The sequence below is a fragment of the Staurois parvus genome, unplaced genomic scaffold (assembly GCF_062004578.1).
Source record: "Staurois parvus isolate SC_StPar_1 unplaced genomic scaffold, SC_StPar_1.0 ptg000381l, whole genome shotgun sequence".
NCBI lineage: Eukaryota > Metazoa > Chordata > Amphibia > Anura > Ranidae > Staurois > Staurois parvus.
The window spans coordinates 265,942-282,176 of NW_028318177.1; the positions used below are offsets into that span (position 1 = coordinate 265,942).

Below are 16,235 nucleotides of genomic sequence, written 5' to 3' on the forward strand. Positions count from 1 at the left end.
CAGCCTATAAAAGGACACTGCCACCACCATGTTTCACTGTAGGCACCATGCATTTTTGTTTGTACTCCTTACCTTTGCGAGGCCATACAGTTTTAAGGCCATCAGTTCCAAAAACATTTATCTTGGACTCATCACTCCAGAGTACAGAGTTCCAGTTGTCTTCTTTTTCAGCATGGGCCCTGGCAAATTCAAGGCAGGCATTTTTGTGCATTGGCTTTAGGAGAGACTTCCTTTGTGGATGACACCCATGCATGCCATTCCTCTGCAGTGTACGCCGTATTGTGTCACAGGAAACAATCACCCCAGTTTGGCTTTCTACTTCTTTAGCTAACTGCATTGAACTTGCATGGTGATTTTCTTTAACCCTTCGCATCAGTACATGCTCCTGTTGAGGTGTTAACTTCCATGGACGGCCTGGACATGTCTGTGAGATGGTTGCAGTTCCATCCCTGTTAAATTTTTGCTACAGTATTTTGACTGATAAGTAAAGCTTTGCTGAGCTTCTTGTAGCTTTCACCTTTCTTATGTAAGGAAATTATTTTCTTTTATGGGCCTTGTGACATTTCTCTTTCACGTGGTGCCATTGCTGACAGCATGAAATGGGAAGGGGTTTTCTTTGTTAAGTAAAGCCCTTTTATAATCAACTGAGTGCTGAACACCTGTTTAATAACCAATTATACTCACTTGTAGTTGAATTCTTGTTAATTAGGATTTTGTTGTGTAAAATTTAGCTTTGCTCCTAAGAATTTAATTGGGGTGTATTCATTTTTGCAACATGGTCTTGAATGAATATGTTACGAAAAATACTTTTTTGTGTGTGCAAATGAACAAATCTTGTTTGCAATCAATGGCCCGCATTTGTGGGAGAATTTTGTAGTATAGTGTCTCATAGAAAATCTTAAATCTGAAAAGAAAGTAAAGGTTTCCTGACAAATCTGTTGGGGTGTACTCATTTATACCGAGCACTGTACACTTTACATTTATTTGGCCATCTTATCCTGCATACAGAATATAATTTTATGATTACAATCTGCCATGATAGTAAATGTTGCCCAGTGACAGCTAATCATCTTTCACTGTTTTAACTACATAGTTTTGAACTTAGTTGTTATGAATTAAATTGGAACTAAGGGGAAGATACTCACCTTTCCAATGCTCCCTCACCAGCATCTTGTCCTGAGTGCCATATTTTGTCCATCTTCATTGGCCAGCATGGGATGCCGTCACTCCTGCGCATGTGTAGGAGCTGGTCATCCAGGCACACAGGATCGACCCGGCCACTGTAAGCTGAACTGCACATGTGCAAATTAATTTACAGCCCAGGGATCGCTGTGAGCAGGCAGGTAGGTATGTTTTATTGATGTCAATTGAAAATATTGTGGCCAATTAAATGAATAAGCGTCCAAGCTTTAAATTCAGCTACCATATTTACACGCGTTTTTGCCACGTTTAGCATTTTTCTGCTGCCAGAAGAGCTAAACATCTAGGGGAGTTCATGTGTACAAGGCCTAAATGTGTATCTGTTGATTTTTGTTTCTTTTAGTATGTCAGAATATCAAATGACAGTAAGGTTGAAGATATACTCAATCTTATGGTTACGGAGTGGAGGATGCAGCTACCAAAACTGGTTATCTCTGTACATGGTGGGAAGCAAAAATTTGACCTCCATCCTCGTATTAAGGAGGCACTCTCTAGAGGATTAGTGAAAGCAGCCACAACCACAGGATCCTGGATCTTTACAGGAGGAGTAAATAATGGTAAATGAAGAAAAGATTCATGTTATAATGCATACAAGATAAATAGTAAAAAATACAAACAATTCTTAGTAAAGTATGGGCACTATCCATGTTAAATGTACCACATCCCTTTTTTACCAAACATCCAGAAAATAGAGTACCCTATGGGACTTCTCAGGTACAAGTATCACAGACTTTAGTCTCATTACTGATTTGTTTTATTAATAACCATGTAAAATGTCATAAAACACATTGTAAACCTTATATCCCGTGACTACAACACTTTTGCCTACGGCTACATTTCAACATATCATTTGATGTGTTATAAAGTCTGAGCAATGTCTACGTATATCTGGCAGTGATTTGGAGGCATTGAAGAGTCTCAGCTTGTTTCATGAACAAAGTTCATTTCTTTAGGAAATATACAGGAGGTAAAAGCCTACAATTACATAAGTACATATAATACATAGTAATAAATACACTAATGCTTTTCATTATGTATAGTAATTGCATATCTAATATAATGAAGGTCCAAAATGTTATATTAAAACTATCAGTATCAATTGTATTCATTCCATCAATGTCCACCTGGTGGGGGTGCACCATTTGGTAGTAATAATTTTAATTTAACATTTTGCACCTTGGTAACATTATATATGTGTAGGGATCGGCTGCCTTCTACTGTCTAATTTTTAAATAGCTGATGTTTGTTAATTACCACAGAGTTAATTGGTTATAGACAGGTGCTTCCTGTTGCTGCTAGCTGAGTCAGAAACCCCAATTGGAGAACTGTGATCATTTATATAAAGGGGAGTATTCAGGAAGAAGACACAGAAGTGAGAGCTACTGTTGCTGATGTATTTTACCCAGACCAGAAGCAGAGACTACTAGGCAAATATTTCTATGTTCTAATCGTTTAAATGCAGCTGCCCATAACTTCCTGAATGTGTATGTGAATCCTTGTAACAGATGTATCTCTATTCTGTTGGTATTATTTCACTTGCGCAGTGCCAGATAGCTAGGTCTGTGCTACTGCATGTGTGTAGTGGTCACCTTCCAGTATATTAGTAGGTGAATCTGTTTATTGCAATAAAGTTTATATGCAGCTGCTGTTGTACTATTTAACCCTGTCCCTTCTGCTCTGGGATTCTATAGCTAGTTTTAGCTCATGGCTCAATAACCAGCATAGGCTTTTGCCAGGTTAGGCATCCAACTACTGCTTCGTAGTTAGATGTTTGGTTTCATAGCAGATTAAAAGCTACTAGGGAGTAAAAAGCAGAGTATATAGGCTGACTCTGAATTCCAGTGCCACAAAATGGTTCCTACTGGTGATAAGCTGCACTCAAGGTTGGTTGGAAAAACGTCTGGAGGGTCTCTCCATCATTGCTGATCTTGTCTTTAGGTCTCTGACACCAAGACGAATGTCACATCGTGATCATCCTTGGGGGCCCCTGCATTGGTACTTTGCTAAAACCTTCATCTGAAGATATCTTTATTAAAAACTATATAAACCCAGGAATATGCACGCAATTTCACCAGGACCCCCTCGAGTGACGTTCCTCTGCATCTAATTACTTTGATTAAGTTATTGGTTAATTTCCCAGGAAGGGAGTCCCCTCTGTTCACAGAGGCCCTGTCCTCAGTGGAGACACTGCCAACTTTATTATCAAACCCACTCTTCCACTTAGCAAAGGTTCTGGTTATCTTTTTTTTACTCTCAGATTTATTGCAATATTCTGTTTGGGGAGGGTCACTTCTCATAACCCCCCAAAAAGACTGCTACATATGTAAGCACCATACATAATATAAAAGTATGTGTATTGGTATTGCAGACTCTCACTTTCTGCGTATTCTCTTGAAGAAGTGAACTATGTTCATGAAACACATCTAGATTTTTCAATGCCTCCCCATGCTTCTGAATGAAGTAGAAGCCATACAAGGAGTCAGTAGTACTATCAACTATTGTTGTCCAGTCACAAGCTAGGGGAAGGACAAGACTTTTAAATGTCATAGCTACAGAAGAAGAAAATTAGGTCCCCCCGACCTTCCAGACAAATCTGGGTGGATAAAAATACAAATCTTTGGCAGGTAAAACAGTTCCCAAAATTGTTTTACCTGCTGTTCAGAAATTGACACTTTTGGGAGTGTCGAACTTCTATTCACCCTCAACTCTCAGTGGTTCCTCCCACCAAGACATCACTACAAGACATGGAAAAACCACTGGGCGCAGCAGGGGACCAGGAGTTTGATACTCTTTTAAATTTTCCTCTGCATTACTACGGATAATTCCTCTGCATTACAACCGCATTCAGTGGCATGGGCAGAAGGAGAGGTAAGCATTTACTACCCAGTTTGTATTATCCTTCAACACAAAATTGCTATTGTAATCCAGGCAGCCTTCACACTTCCCCTGTTCAGGTTTGTACACTAAACTCAAAAAAAATCTGTTCATGTATGCATTCTTAAGTCAATATAGTACCTTCTATTGCTCTCAGCCTCCTCAAAATTCCTTAATTTTGCTGCTGTGATCCCATCAACATTCATTCAACATGGTTACACTGTATGTAGGAACATAGCCACCCTCTCTTGCTCACTTTTGAGATAGATAAGGGACTATTGGGATTTCAAACGTGCATAGAGCAGTGTACATGACCACAACTAAAACGTACTGCTTGTTCCAAACAAATAAAGGTGAAGAGGGAAACAAAGAGGTTCAGGAGATCACAGAGGGCATTAAAAGGAGGCAAAAAAAACACAGTAAGAAATTATTTCATGAAAAATAAATTGCAGGACCATAAAGCAGTACATGTATATGGATTATTTTTGGAATCTAAGGATATCTTTTAGCATCACTTTTAAATTGTGGTTAATTTTCTCCTAGGTGCCTGGAGATCTGCTTATTTGTTCATGTGTTTTAAAATCTGAAACATATTTATTGATGAATTTGTGTCCAATTACATAATAAGTGTGTACAATACACCCATTATTACCAAGAACATGATAAGTTTACATTTTCCTTATGACGCAGGCGTTGCTGAACACATTGGAGAAGCTTTAAAGGAGAATTCCTCCCATCTAAATCAGAAAGTCTGCACTGTTGGAATAGCCCCATGGGGTGTAGTTGAAGGTAGACAAGATCTTGTTGGAAGAAATGTAAGTCAGCTTGGTCCATGCACAGTTTTCAATATCTGTTCACCTCCTTGAAGTGATTGTCTTCATTATTTTTTTTTCTTCAAGATTGTAGCACCATACCAAGCTCTGCTGAACCCACTTAGCAAACTCCATGTCCTGAATAGCCTCCATTCTCATTTCATTCTTGTGGACGATGGGACAGTTGGAAGACATGGAGCAGAAATTCCAATACGAAAAGATTTAGAAAACAGAATCTGTCAACAACAAATTCATCCAAGTAAATTTTGCCAATATATTTAATAGCAATTTTATTAATAATGAGCTTCAGGCAGAAATAAAAACACCATTTACTATATTAAAAAAAATTATATATTTCACTGATGAATTGCATATGTGCATGTTACTGTAACCAACTGTGCAGCAGCTTTTAGGCCCACCATACGACTAGTGGGTAAAAAAACTCTCTCGATTCCCACATCCGCACATTTAACTTGGATGCAGGAATCCTCCCCTCTGTATCACTGCATCCTGACAGCAGGGAGACTCCCCCACCATCAAAATACACTGATCAGTGCTAAAGCCTTTTGTTCATGGCACTGATGAAAGATGGTGAGTGAAAATATACCGACTAGGTGGTTGAACAAAAGTTGATCAGTAGTGGCCACACATGGACTGAAATTCAGCTGGTCTCTGCTGAACTAGCGGAATTTAGATTCAGGTATGATCAGCTTACGGCTGAGAGTATGAGGGTCAGCAGTGTCGCCAATCAGGCTACAGTATATTATATTACATTACACAGTGCTGTCAGCCTAACACAGGGAATGCACTTACAGGAGAAGAAAGCACAGAGATGACCTCAGCATGTGTTTTCTTCCCCCTTATTGTTCAGTATCACAAACATAAATTTTACCAATGGTGGTGTTTTACACCTTTTCAAAAGGCCTTGCCAGCCTTTATAAAAATTATCAAAACATAAAAACTCACTGTTAATAGCAGAATTAATAAGACTGGTGTCTTATTAAACTGACCATTAACATTTCTTTTTTTTCTTGCAAAATGTTTGCAGCTTCTTTTCTTATAGACTAGGATCTTCTTGCACTTGACAGTATTCATCATTACTAGTGATTTAATATACCTGTGTATGCAAGCAAGTTTTTTTGTCTTTAGGAACTGGCAAGCGAATACCTGTTGTGGCTCTAATACTGGAAGGTGGACCCAGTACTATCCTTACAGTGTTTGAGTATCTTCAGCAAAGCCCTCCAGTGCCAGTGGTGGTTTGTGAAGGAAGTGGTAGAGCCGCAGATCTCTTGGCATATGTGTATAAACAGACAGAGAACCAGGGGTAAGATGTCTTTTAACGAATGACATACTGTATGTGTTCTAATGAAAACCACTAGAAACCACATTGTTATTTTATTCTCATTAACAGAAATCTCCTGGAAGGCTCAGAGTCAGATGTCATTGCCACTATAAAGAAATCCTTCAGCCTAAGTCATTGTGAAACTATACACATGTTCCAGACATTAATGGCTTGTATGAGGACCAAACATTTAGTGAGTATGATGATCTTCCTTCTAATGATTTTTTCAGTGGCAATATCTGCTTCACTTATTTAAAAGTCATTTCATTTGTACACTGCTGTAGTAGTCTCTGACTTTATAAATCCTTAAAGTTGTATTAAACCCACAAACAAACATTGATTATATTGCAGCTTACCAAGCTCTCCAGCAGAATCTATCAGTTACAGAGATGTGACAAACTATTTAGCACTGATAGGGGGTGCTTAAAATGATCAGATTTTATGTATTCATATAAAACCTTTATCCCTAAAGGAAAAAAAACTGCTTGCTATAACTGCTTATAAAGTATTAGCTGGAGTTTGGCTTACGTTTGTTAGTGTATTTAAATCTGCTAGTACATCTAACACTCCCCTCCCCCCAGATTGACAACGCTGCGGTCCCAAGGTGTCCCCTGTGTTCCTTCATCCAGAACGGGGGCACAATAATACATGAGGCATGTTACTGGCCTGATCACCAGGTGTAAACAGAGGAATAAAATCCAAAGCAAAAAAAAAAAAGATGCAACCACCTCATCTAATGATTGGTAAGCTGCAATATGTTGCATTTTTGGTTTTGGGTTTAATACCTCTTAAAGTTATATTGCTGTGTTATTTTGAAAAGGTTACAAAAAACAGTTATTGCTCCAAATGTTATATAGCAGCCACGACTAGAAATCTATTCCATCCAATCCAGAATGACCAAAAGCACCTATTTCTATGAAAAAAGAACAACATGAACCCTTTGGGGTTTGGAAATTTGTTGAAATCACCAAGGAATTGCAGAAAGGCCTTAGGGAGAGAGATGTTAATGACATATAGCAATCAAAGCTTTTTTGTGGGAAATCTTCAAAGCTGAAATGTGAATTCATTTTTAAAATATTGGAGTTTTATTCAGGCCTTAATAAGTTAACCGCTCTTATTTTTAGGGGCTAATTATTAAGAGTGGTAATGCGTAATAACCAATAAGAATCCATCTTGTACAGGTTAGATTTCAATAAGTTGCAGTGGTGCTGCATTTACAGTAAACCTGTTATTAACGAAATATGAATGTTATCTGACTGGCTGTTATGTTGACCTACTAACTTTAATTCTTTCTGAGACCCTGACCTTGAATGGTATGCAAATTGGGAACATTGGAGGTAAGTCAGAAGTCATTATCACCATCCTTGTTCCAGGATAGAGATTCAGAATATTGAAGCAAAAGCATCAACATGAAAGCAAGGCAACTAGTGTTTTCAGTTAGAGAGAGCTTGGTCATAGTGGTCTCTGGATTTCTCTCACGATAGGCGTCATTTGCTATTAAAGGCAAAGGAGGCAATAACATTCTGCTCTTTTCCAAATTTTCTGTTCATTGCAATGGAACAATGTTGAGGTTATAGTATCTCCAGACATATAAAAGGCTACAGAATCTGGAGCCTTTCTTTGTTGTCTCCATTTGTTGGATTGAAAATTTGAACATGGTGTCAGTCAGGACACATGCCTGATAGTCATAGCATGGTCTTCTTCAGGTCCTATAAATATATAAAGCAGCATTTCTACAACTTTGTAACATATTGCAGTTACCCATAGAAACCTTCACCACCTCAACCCTCTCTTCTCTACTTTGCTACTGAACACCTCTATAACAAAATAACATCCCTGTCCTGCTCCAACCTAGCCACTTCTGTCTACAACAGTTCACTGTCATCCTCCCTATACAAGCAGCTCTCCCCTCTTCAATACACACAGAATCAGGCCGCAACTCCTACAACCTTGTCAAAGAGATGACACCAGAAATCTAAAAAAAACATAGCATGCTCTTGAGCGCCTGTGCTGTAAGTCTCAGAAAGTCTTCAAACATTATAAATCTGCCCTCTAAAAATACAATTCTTGTCTCCACGCTGCCAATACCTACTTTATCTCTAATTAACAACTTATCACGCAGTCCTCACTAATCACTTCAAAAATAAGATTGATACAATTCATGATGGAGATTTCATCTCAAATTGTATCAATCTTATTTTTTAAGTGATTAGCAATCACCTGGGCAGTAAGTAAGTGGGTGGAGGCAGTGGAGGACAAAATAGATAGTTGAAGGTAGAGAAGAGTTGACCAGGACTGCATGAGAAGTTGTTAATTAGAAATAAAATAGGTCTGATTGGCAGCGTGGAGACAAGAATTGTATTTTTGGAGGGCAGATTTATAATGGATATGGATATAATGGACTGTACGGATATCTCCCCCACTTACCAACCCATGTCCACAGGTACACTTAACACTTCCCTCATGCAACCTGGCTACTATAAACGAGTTTGCCAAACTTTTCTCTAACGTCCACCCAACAATCGGCCCCCTGGGCTCAGTTCCCCTGCAAATGTTACCCTCTGGTTCTATCCTACACTCTCTAACTCACATCTTCAATCTCCCCTCTCTTCCGGCCAACTCTTTAAAACATTTACTAGTCACCTCCATACTTAAAAAGACCTCCTTTGACCCCACCAACCTATGCCTCATCTCCTTGCTTCTTTTTCCTCCAAACTCCTTAAATGTCTAGTCTACATCTGACATCTCTGGATTTTTCCCTCAATATTCCACAGAAACTGCTCTACCAAAACTCACAAACAATCTACTAACAACTAAAATCAGAAACTATTCTATACTCCTACTCCTGGACCTCTCTGTTGTCTTTGACACGGTGGACCACTCCCTCCTCCTCACAAAACTGTACTCCTTTGATCTTCTTGTTACCTATCCCACTGCACCTTCAGTACCACTTACATTTCTACTTCCTCTTCTCCTTTTCCTTTCTCTGTCAGGGTCCACCAAAGTTCTGTTCTTGGACCTCTCCTATTCTCGATCTACACCTCCTCCCTGGGTCAGTTAATAGCCTCCAATGGCTTCCAATATTATTGCTACATTGATGACACCCAAATCTATTACTCTACCCCTCAGCTCACTTTATCAGTTTCCACACACATCACTGATTTATTAATGCACATATCAAACCTGGATGTCGCACCACTTCCTCAAACTCAATCTACCCAAAACCAAGCTCATAATATTTTCTCCCCTATGTACTCCTTCCCCTGACTTCTCTGTCAAGATCGATGGCTCAGCTATCAATCCCTGCATGCCAAGGTACTAAGTTTAATCCTGGACTTTGAACTATCCTTTTGGCCCCACATTCAATCAATGTCCAAAGCCTGCTGCCTCAACCTCCGTGGCATCTCTAAAATATGCCCCTTCCTAACCAGTGATAGCACAACTTTTTCCTCGACTACTTCAACTCTCTCCTTATTGGCTTACCTGTACATAGGCTATCCCTCCTTCAGCCCATCATTAATTCTGCTGCCATACTCATCCACCTTACCAACCACTCAGTGTCTGCCACTCCTCTCTGCTATTCCCTCCATTGGCTGCCACTCACCCAACAAATTAAATTCAAAATACTAACAACAACCTACAAAGCCATCCACAACTCTGCCCCCCAAGCTACATCACTAACCTTGTCTCAAAATTCACACCTAATCGTTCTCTTCATTCCTCCCAAGATCTTTTGCTCTCTTGCTCCCTTGTCACCTTCACCCATGCTCACCTTCAGGACTTCTCCCGAGCCTGTCCCATCCTCTTGAACTCCCTAGCCCAATCTGTCTGGCTAGCTCCTTTTCTGTCCACTTTTGGATGCTCCCTGAAAACCCTTTTCTTCAGAGAGGCCTACCCTGTTCTCACCTAACAACTGTACTTTTATTTTCTCCATTAGCTCATACCTCACAGTTATTACCTTTTGTATCTCTTGACCCTTCCTTGTAGATTGTAAGCTCTGATGAGCAAGGCCCCCTGATTCCTATTGTATTAAATTGCATTGTAATTGTACTGTCTGCCCTTATGTTGTAAAGTGCTGAGTAAACTGTTGGTGTTATATAAATCCTGTATGATAATAATAAAAATACAGGAACCCTTGACAGGCCTACAAGTTTAAGGGATCCCCTGCCATTAATTATTATATCAACTTCTCAAGGAACATTAACAAGAACAGTAAGCTGTAGATGTTAGAATATATAAACAATATGGAATGTGGCATGCATTGCATATTTGACAAATATGCCCACTTGCAATGATAGTATATAGAAAAGTGCCCCCTTGCATCTCTCTGACACTGGTAGTCAGTGGGTAAAAGGCTCTCTGACTGATGGTCAGTGGAAAGAATACTTTGGGGTCTGTAGTAAAAAAAGCTCTTTACAGCTCATAGGGAAGAATGCCTCTTATGTTGGTGATTTGTGGGGAGAATGTGCTCTTACTGATATCTAAAAAGATTACCGATGTCATTGGTAACTTATTTGAGAAGCAGAAATTACTCTCTGGTGAAGGAACCCCTAACAAACTCAGGAGGAACCACAGAGTTCCATGGAACCCTGATTGAGAGCCTATTTTAGAGGATTATTAAAGTGGTCATTTCTTTAAAAATTAAAATCAGCATGTACAAAAATTGCAGCTGCTGACTTTTAATAAACACTCATTCACTTGTCCAACGATCCAGTGCAGTCCTCACCCGGCCAGTTTCTTCACTGGTCTTTGGGGTCCTGGCTCCAGCATCTTAACTTTGGGCAACTGATTATGACTCCTTGTGGCTTCACAGCCAGCTCCCCACTGCTCATGCGCAAGTCATGCTGCGCCTTGAGAATGGTCCTACAGTCTTCTGGAACTCCCCCCCCCACTGTGGGCAGGGAAGAGGGGAGGAGAACTTCCACCTAGGTGATCTGAGCAGAAGTGGGAGTGGGTACCTTTCAAAACCAGGTACCCCCCCCCCCAAAAAAAAATAACTATCCCAAACATGTCAGAAAAGGGAGACAGGAGGGGGATGAGTGGAACTTCTCCTTTTGGGTAAGGTCCCGCTTTAAGCCAAAATGTGTGGTCATGAGGTGTAGTTATATGGGAGTGAGCATTAGAAACTGTAATGCTGGCCACAGACTGTTCAAATTTCCCTCAGTGCGTGCCTCCAGCCCAACATCCTCCGACTGAAAAATTGAAGGCTCTTGGCTGCATCCAATCAGATGTGGCTGCTCTTCAGAAAAGAATGATATTTTATGGGTGAAAAATCCCTAAAGCCGGCCATAGATGGACTGAATCTCAGCAATTTCAGCAATGTTAAAAGCAATCAAAATTTTGAAGTACTTTTGAACTACATTTGTCAGGTCATCAAATTTTGTGAGAATTTTTATACAACTGTTTGTTCGAAAATGTACTAGTGTATGGCCAGCGTAAGGCTTCTGAAAGTTCAAAGAAGTTCTAAATAAAGGGGGGTTGACTGGTGTTAATGAGGGATATGTAAATATATATCTATATGCATATGCAGCGCTTTTCTCAGAGAAAAGGTGCAGGAACTCATTCCCCCTCCTCTAGGCCACGCCTGTCTCCACCCCCTACACACCCTCTAGAACCACCCCCCAGGACCGCCCCTTATCTCCACCCCACACAGCTCATAGCACCACCCTTTTAGAGAACAAGTAACCAAGTGATTTGTTTGGAATTTGTTAATAAAAAGCAATGTAGTAAAATGTACAAAATGTTAGAAATATTCAGCACTTACCAAGGTAAGCTCAGAGGCACTTCCCGACAATTTCAATAGTCCCATATTCAGCAAAGAGACAGGCCCGTTTCCTGCAAGAGACAGCCCCATATCCAGCAAGCAGGCAGCCCCATATCCATCAAGAGACAGCCCCCATATCCATCAAGAAACAGCCCCCATACCCAGCAAAGAGACAGGCCCATATCCAGCAAAGAGACATCACCATATATAGCAAGAAATATCCCCATATCCAGCAAAGAGACAAGCTCATATCCAGTAAAGAATCAGATCCATATCCAGCAAGAGATATCCCCAGCCAGCAAACAGATAGCCCAGCTCAGCAAACAGACAGCCCACTCCAGCAATGAAACAGCCCTATATCCCGTAAGAGATGCCCAAATCCTGCAAGAAACAGCCCCACATCCAGCAAAAGTCACCCCCCATATCCAGCAAAGAGATGCCCATATCCAGCAAGAGACATCCTCAATATCCAGCAAAGAGACATCCCCCAATATCCAGCAGAGACATCCCCAATATCCAGCAAAGAGACATCCCCATATCCAGCAAAGAGACAGCCCCATATCCAGCAATAGACAGCCCCATCATGTCCAGCAAAGAGACAGTCCCATATCTAGCAAGAGGCATGCAGATCACTCTGCCTTCCGCTCTAGGGTTGCTGCCACAGTTAAGCTGTATCGCCCGCCCGCCAGCCTGCTCTGTACGCCCGCCCACCTGCCTGTTTCACCCGCCTGTTCTGCCATATGACCATTCCGGCGCAGCAGCAGGCTTTGCTCCAAGTGCCTCTCATACTGTCTCTGACGGAGGTGCTAGAACGGCCCTGGTCATATGTTAATCAGCTTCTTTGCATACAGGACTTAAATTAGATGACGGGTTGAGGTTATTGCTTAGCAATGTCTAAAAACATTTTCCAACAATTCCTCTTGTTTTCCAGATAACTATATATAATGCTGGACCCGAAGAACAGCAGGACATTGATGTTGCAATCCTAACATCCCTGTTAAAAAGTCAGTATATGTTCATCTTTACATCCTTGGTTGTAAGCTAATATACTTTCTTCTGTTGGCGAGGTGGAACTCATATTATTTAGAGACTGCCACTGTTGATCTTTTTCAGAAAATGCTAGTTGTCTGACTGTTCAAATTCTCTTACATCAGTACATATTAAATCACTGATTTGATGTACTGTATACAGTCTGTTCAAGTGGAACTAAACTCAAAAATTAAAGATGTGTTATATTATATGGAAAATTTAGAATGTTAACTGTGCCTAAGCAGTACCCTAAAAAATGAACCTTATGTCTGGAATGCCTTAAGAACAATAGCTGTGCCCTTTCCAGTACGTGATGGTGCCTAGGCATCTCTGTGTCTACAGCCTCATAGCTTCATACATTTTCCAGATTAGTGATTCTTGTCATATGGCCAGTGCCATGGCAGCCAGATGGTGTTTGTTGAATGGGAAGGTCTGTTTTCAGGCAGAGCCACATTTACACATCTTTACATAAAGATATCTGTCATTTGTGGAAGTATGAAAGATTTGTCAGTATCTACAAGTCTATGACAGGAATAGTATATACCTTATTTTTAGACAATGGGTCAATTATTTTTACAACTGCTTTACAAACTTTGGTCATCTTAGTTGTTTTTTTAAATACACCATAATTTAATCTGGTGGTTGAAAAAAAATGTTGATACATATTACATCGTTACATAGTTAGTCAGGCTAAGAAAAAGAAGCAAGTCCATTGAGTTCAACCAACAGAAATATTTAAAAAAAAATAGAAAACCTCCATATACACAATCCCCATAGTTGATATAATACCCATAGTTGATCCAGAAGAAGACAAAAACCCCAACAAAGCATTATGCAATTTTGTTTCAGCAGCAAAAAAAATCCTTCTTGATCCCCCAGAAGGCAAGACAATATTTTCCTGGAGCAACTATCCCTGGTATTATTACCTATAAAAGCTATATTTTGTGCATTCAAGAATGTATCCAGCTCTTTTTTAAAACAATCTACTGAGGTGGCCAGAACCAGCTCTTGAGGGAGTCTATTCCATATTTTCACAGCTCTTACTGTGAAGAAGCCTTTACGTGTCCTCCAGATGTAAAGAGTGCCACCTTTTCTTCAGTAATTACTTGAAAGTGAATAACTCAACACCAAGTTCACTATATGGACCGCTTATGTATTTATACAGTACATGGCAAAAATATACCCCCTTATATATATATTTCTGTTCCATTTCTTTTAGGCACAAATATGTCTCCTTATGATCAGCTTGTTCTAGCATTGGCTTGGGACAGAGTAGATATTGCCAAAAATTATATTTTTGTACATGGACAGCAGTGGTTGGTATGTGAACATTTCTCTCTTATTTCATAAAATAGTAAACCAAGCCCTACTAAATAATAAGGGGTTTGGGTAACAGAAAACAAATCCATATATGTAAATCATTTTTGTATTTTTTTCATAGACAAAACCCTTGGAACAGATCATGTTGGATGCACTTATCATGAACAGGGTTGCATTTGTCAAACTTCTCATAGAGCATGGTGTCAGTATGCACAGATTTCTGACAATACCCAGGCTGGAGGAATTGTACAATGCAGTAAGTGTTCATTTCACTATGCTGTTAGAAGACCCATCTTACCATAATATATTCTAGTCAGTTCTTATATATACAGTCAAACCAAGTTCATTCCTCTACAAAAACATATTCTGCTTACAACAGCACAAGTTCATTGTTCTATACCAGTGATGGCGAACCTTTTACAGACCGAGTGCCCAAACTGCAACCCAAAACCCACTTATTTATCGCAAAGTGCCATCACTGCAATTAAACCTGAATACTGAGCTTTTAGTTTAGAAAAAAACAACTCCTGCATTAACATCCTTTGTCTTTAAAGAAAAACACAATAACAGAGCTTCCACTGACCGCCAGCACAAGGGGGCAACGTTCCACTGATAACCAGCACAAGGGGGCAACGTTCCACTGATAACCAACACAAGGGGGCAAAGTTCCACTGACCACCAGCATAAGGGGGCAAAGTTCCACTGACCCCCAGCATAAGGGGGCAAAGTTCCACTGACCACCAGCACAAGGGGGCAAAGTTCCACTGACCACCAGCACAAGGGGGCAAAGTTCCACGGACCACCAGCACAAGGGGGCAAAGTTCCACTGACCACCAGCACAAGGGGGCAAAGTTCCACTGACCACCAGCACAAGGGGGCAAAGTTCCACTGACCGCCAGCACAAGGGTGCAAAATTCCACTGACTGCCAGCACAAGGGGCAAAGTTCCACTGACCACCAGCACAAGGGGGCAAAGTTCCACTGACCACCAGAATAAGGGGACAAAGTTCCACTGACCGCCAGCACAAGGGGCCAAAGTTCCACTGACCGCCAGCATAAGGGGGCAAAGTTCCACTGACCGCCAGCATAAGGGGGCAAAGTTCCACCGACCACCAGCACAAGGGGGCAAAGTTCCACCGACCACCAGCACAAGAGGGCAAAGTTCCACCGATCGCCAGCACAAGGGGGCAACGTTCCACTGACCGCCAGCACAAGGGGGCAAAGTTCCACTGACCACCAGCACAAGGGGGCAAAGTTCCACCGACCACCAGCACAATTGGGCAAAGTTCAACTGACCACCAGCACAAGCTAAAATCTTATGATAATAAAAACGAATGTATAAACCTCACAGCCAGTTCAATATATATCCTTGGCAGCTCACTAACAGTCCCTGTGAAAGCTCAGACGAGTTGTGACTAATGAGTTGCGGCTTGTGACGTCATCGCCTGGCACTGCTACTCCTTTCTGAGCATGCGCATGGCCCCTATGTGCGCTGTTATCCGATGCTCAGCTTCTGGGGTCGACTTGGCTAGCGTGCCGACAGAGAGGGCTCTGCGTGCCTGCTGCTGCATGCGTGCCATTGGTTTGCCTCCACTGTTCTATACAAGATCAATGTACGATTAGCCCCAGAAACTAGTATGATGCACTTTCAATGTACTATTTTTTTTTAAATTAAAGTATGCTTGTTTTAAGGAACATATGGGGACTTCTATCCACTGGTTGATTGGCTGTTATACTAAAAAAAAAACCCTTATCTGCATACTTGTTCAAAGTACTGAAAATAGAGGGTAAGCATTAAAACCAGGCAATCATAAGTCGCAGAAAAGGAGCTCTGCAACAGCAACCTGCATACTTCTCTCTCAGGTGTCCTTTTTGTTAAGTAGACTTTCATACTG

General features: G+C 40.8%; 1 protein-coding gene across 1 annotated transcript in view; it reads left to right on the forward strand.

The window, feature by feature from the left end:
- Positions 1 to 1,543: 1,543 nt before the first annotated feature.
- The window catches only part of LOC149455918 (transient receptor potential cation channel subfamily M member 7-like), an 81,568-nt gene continuing 66,876 nt past the window's right edge, over positions 1,544 to 16,235 (forward strand). The window contains exons 1-8 of the mRNA XM_089685692.1: positions 1,544 to 1,757; positions 4,765 to 4,889; positions 4,974 to 5,145; positions 6,036 to 6,210; positions 6,298 to 6,421; positions 12,924 to 12,996; positions 14,241 to 14,341; positions 14,463 to 14,597. Of these exons, the coding sequence (XP_089541818.1) occupies positions 1,592 to 1,757; positions 4,765 to 4,889; positions 4,974 to 5,145; positions 6,036 to 6,210; positions 6,298 to 6,421; positions 12,924 to 12,996; positions 14,241 to 14,341; positions 14,463 to 14,597 (1,071 nt within the window). The 5' untranslated portion in view covers positions 1,544 to 1,591. The remainder of the gene's footprint in view (positions 1,758 to 4,764; positions 4,890 to 4,973; positions 5,146 to 6,035; positions 6,211 to 6,297; positions 6,422 to 12,923; positions 12,997 to 14,240; positions 14,342 to 14,462; positions 14,598 to 16,235) is intronic.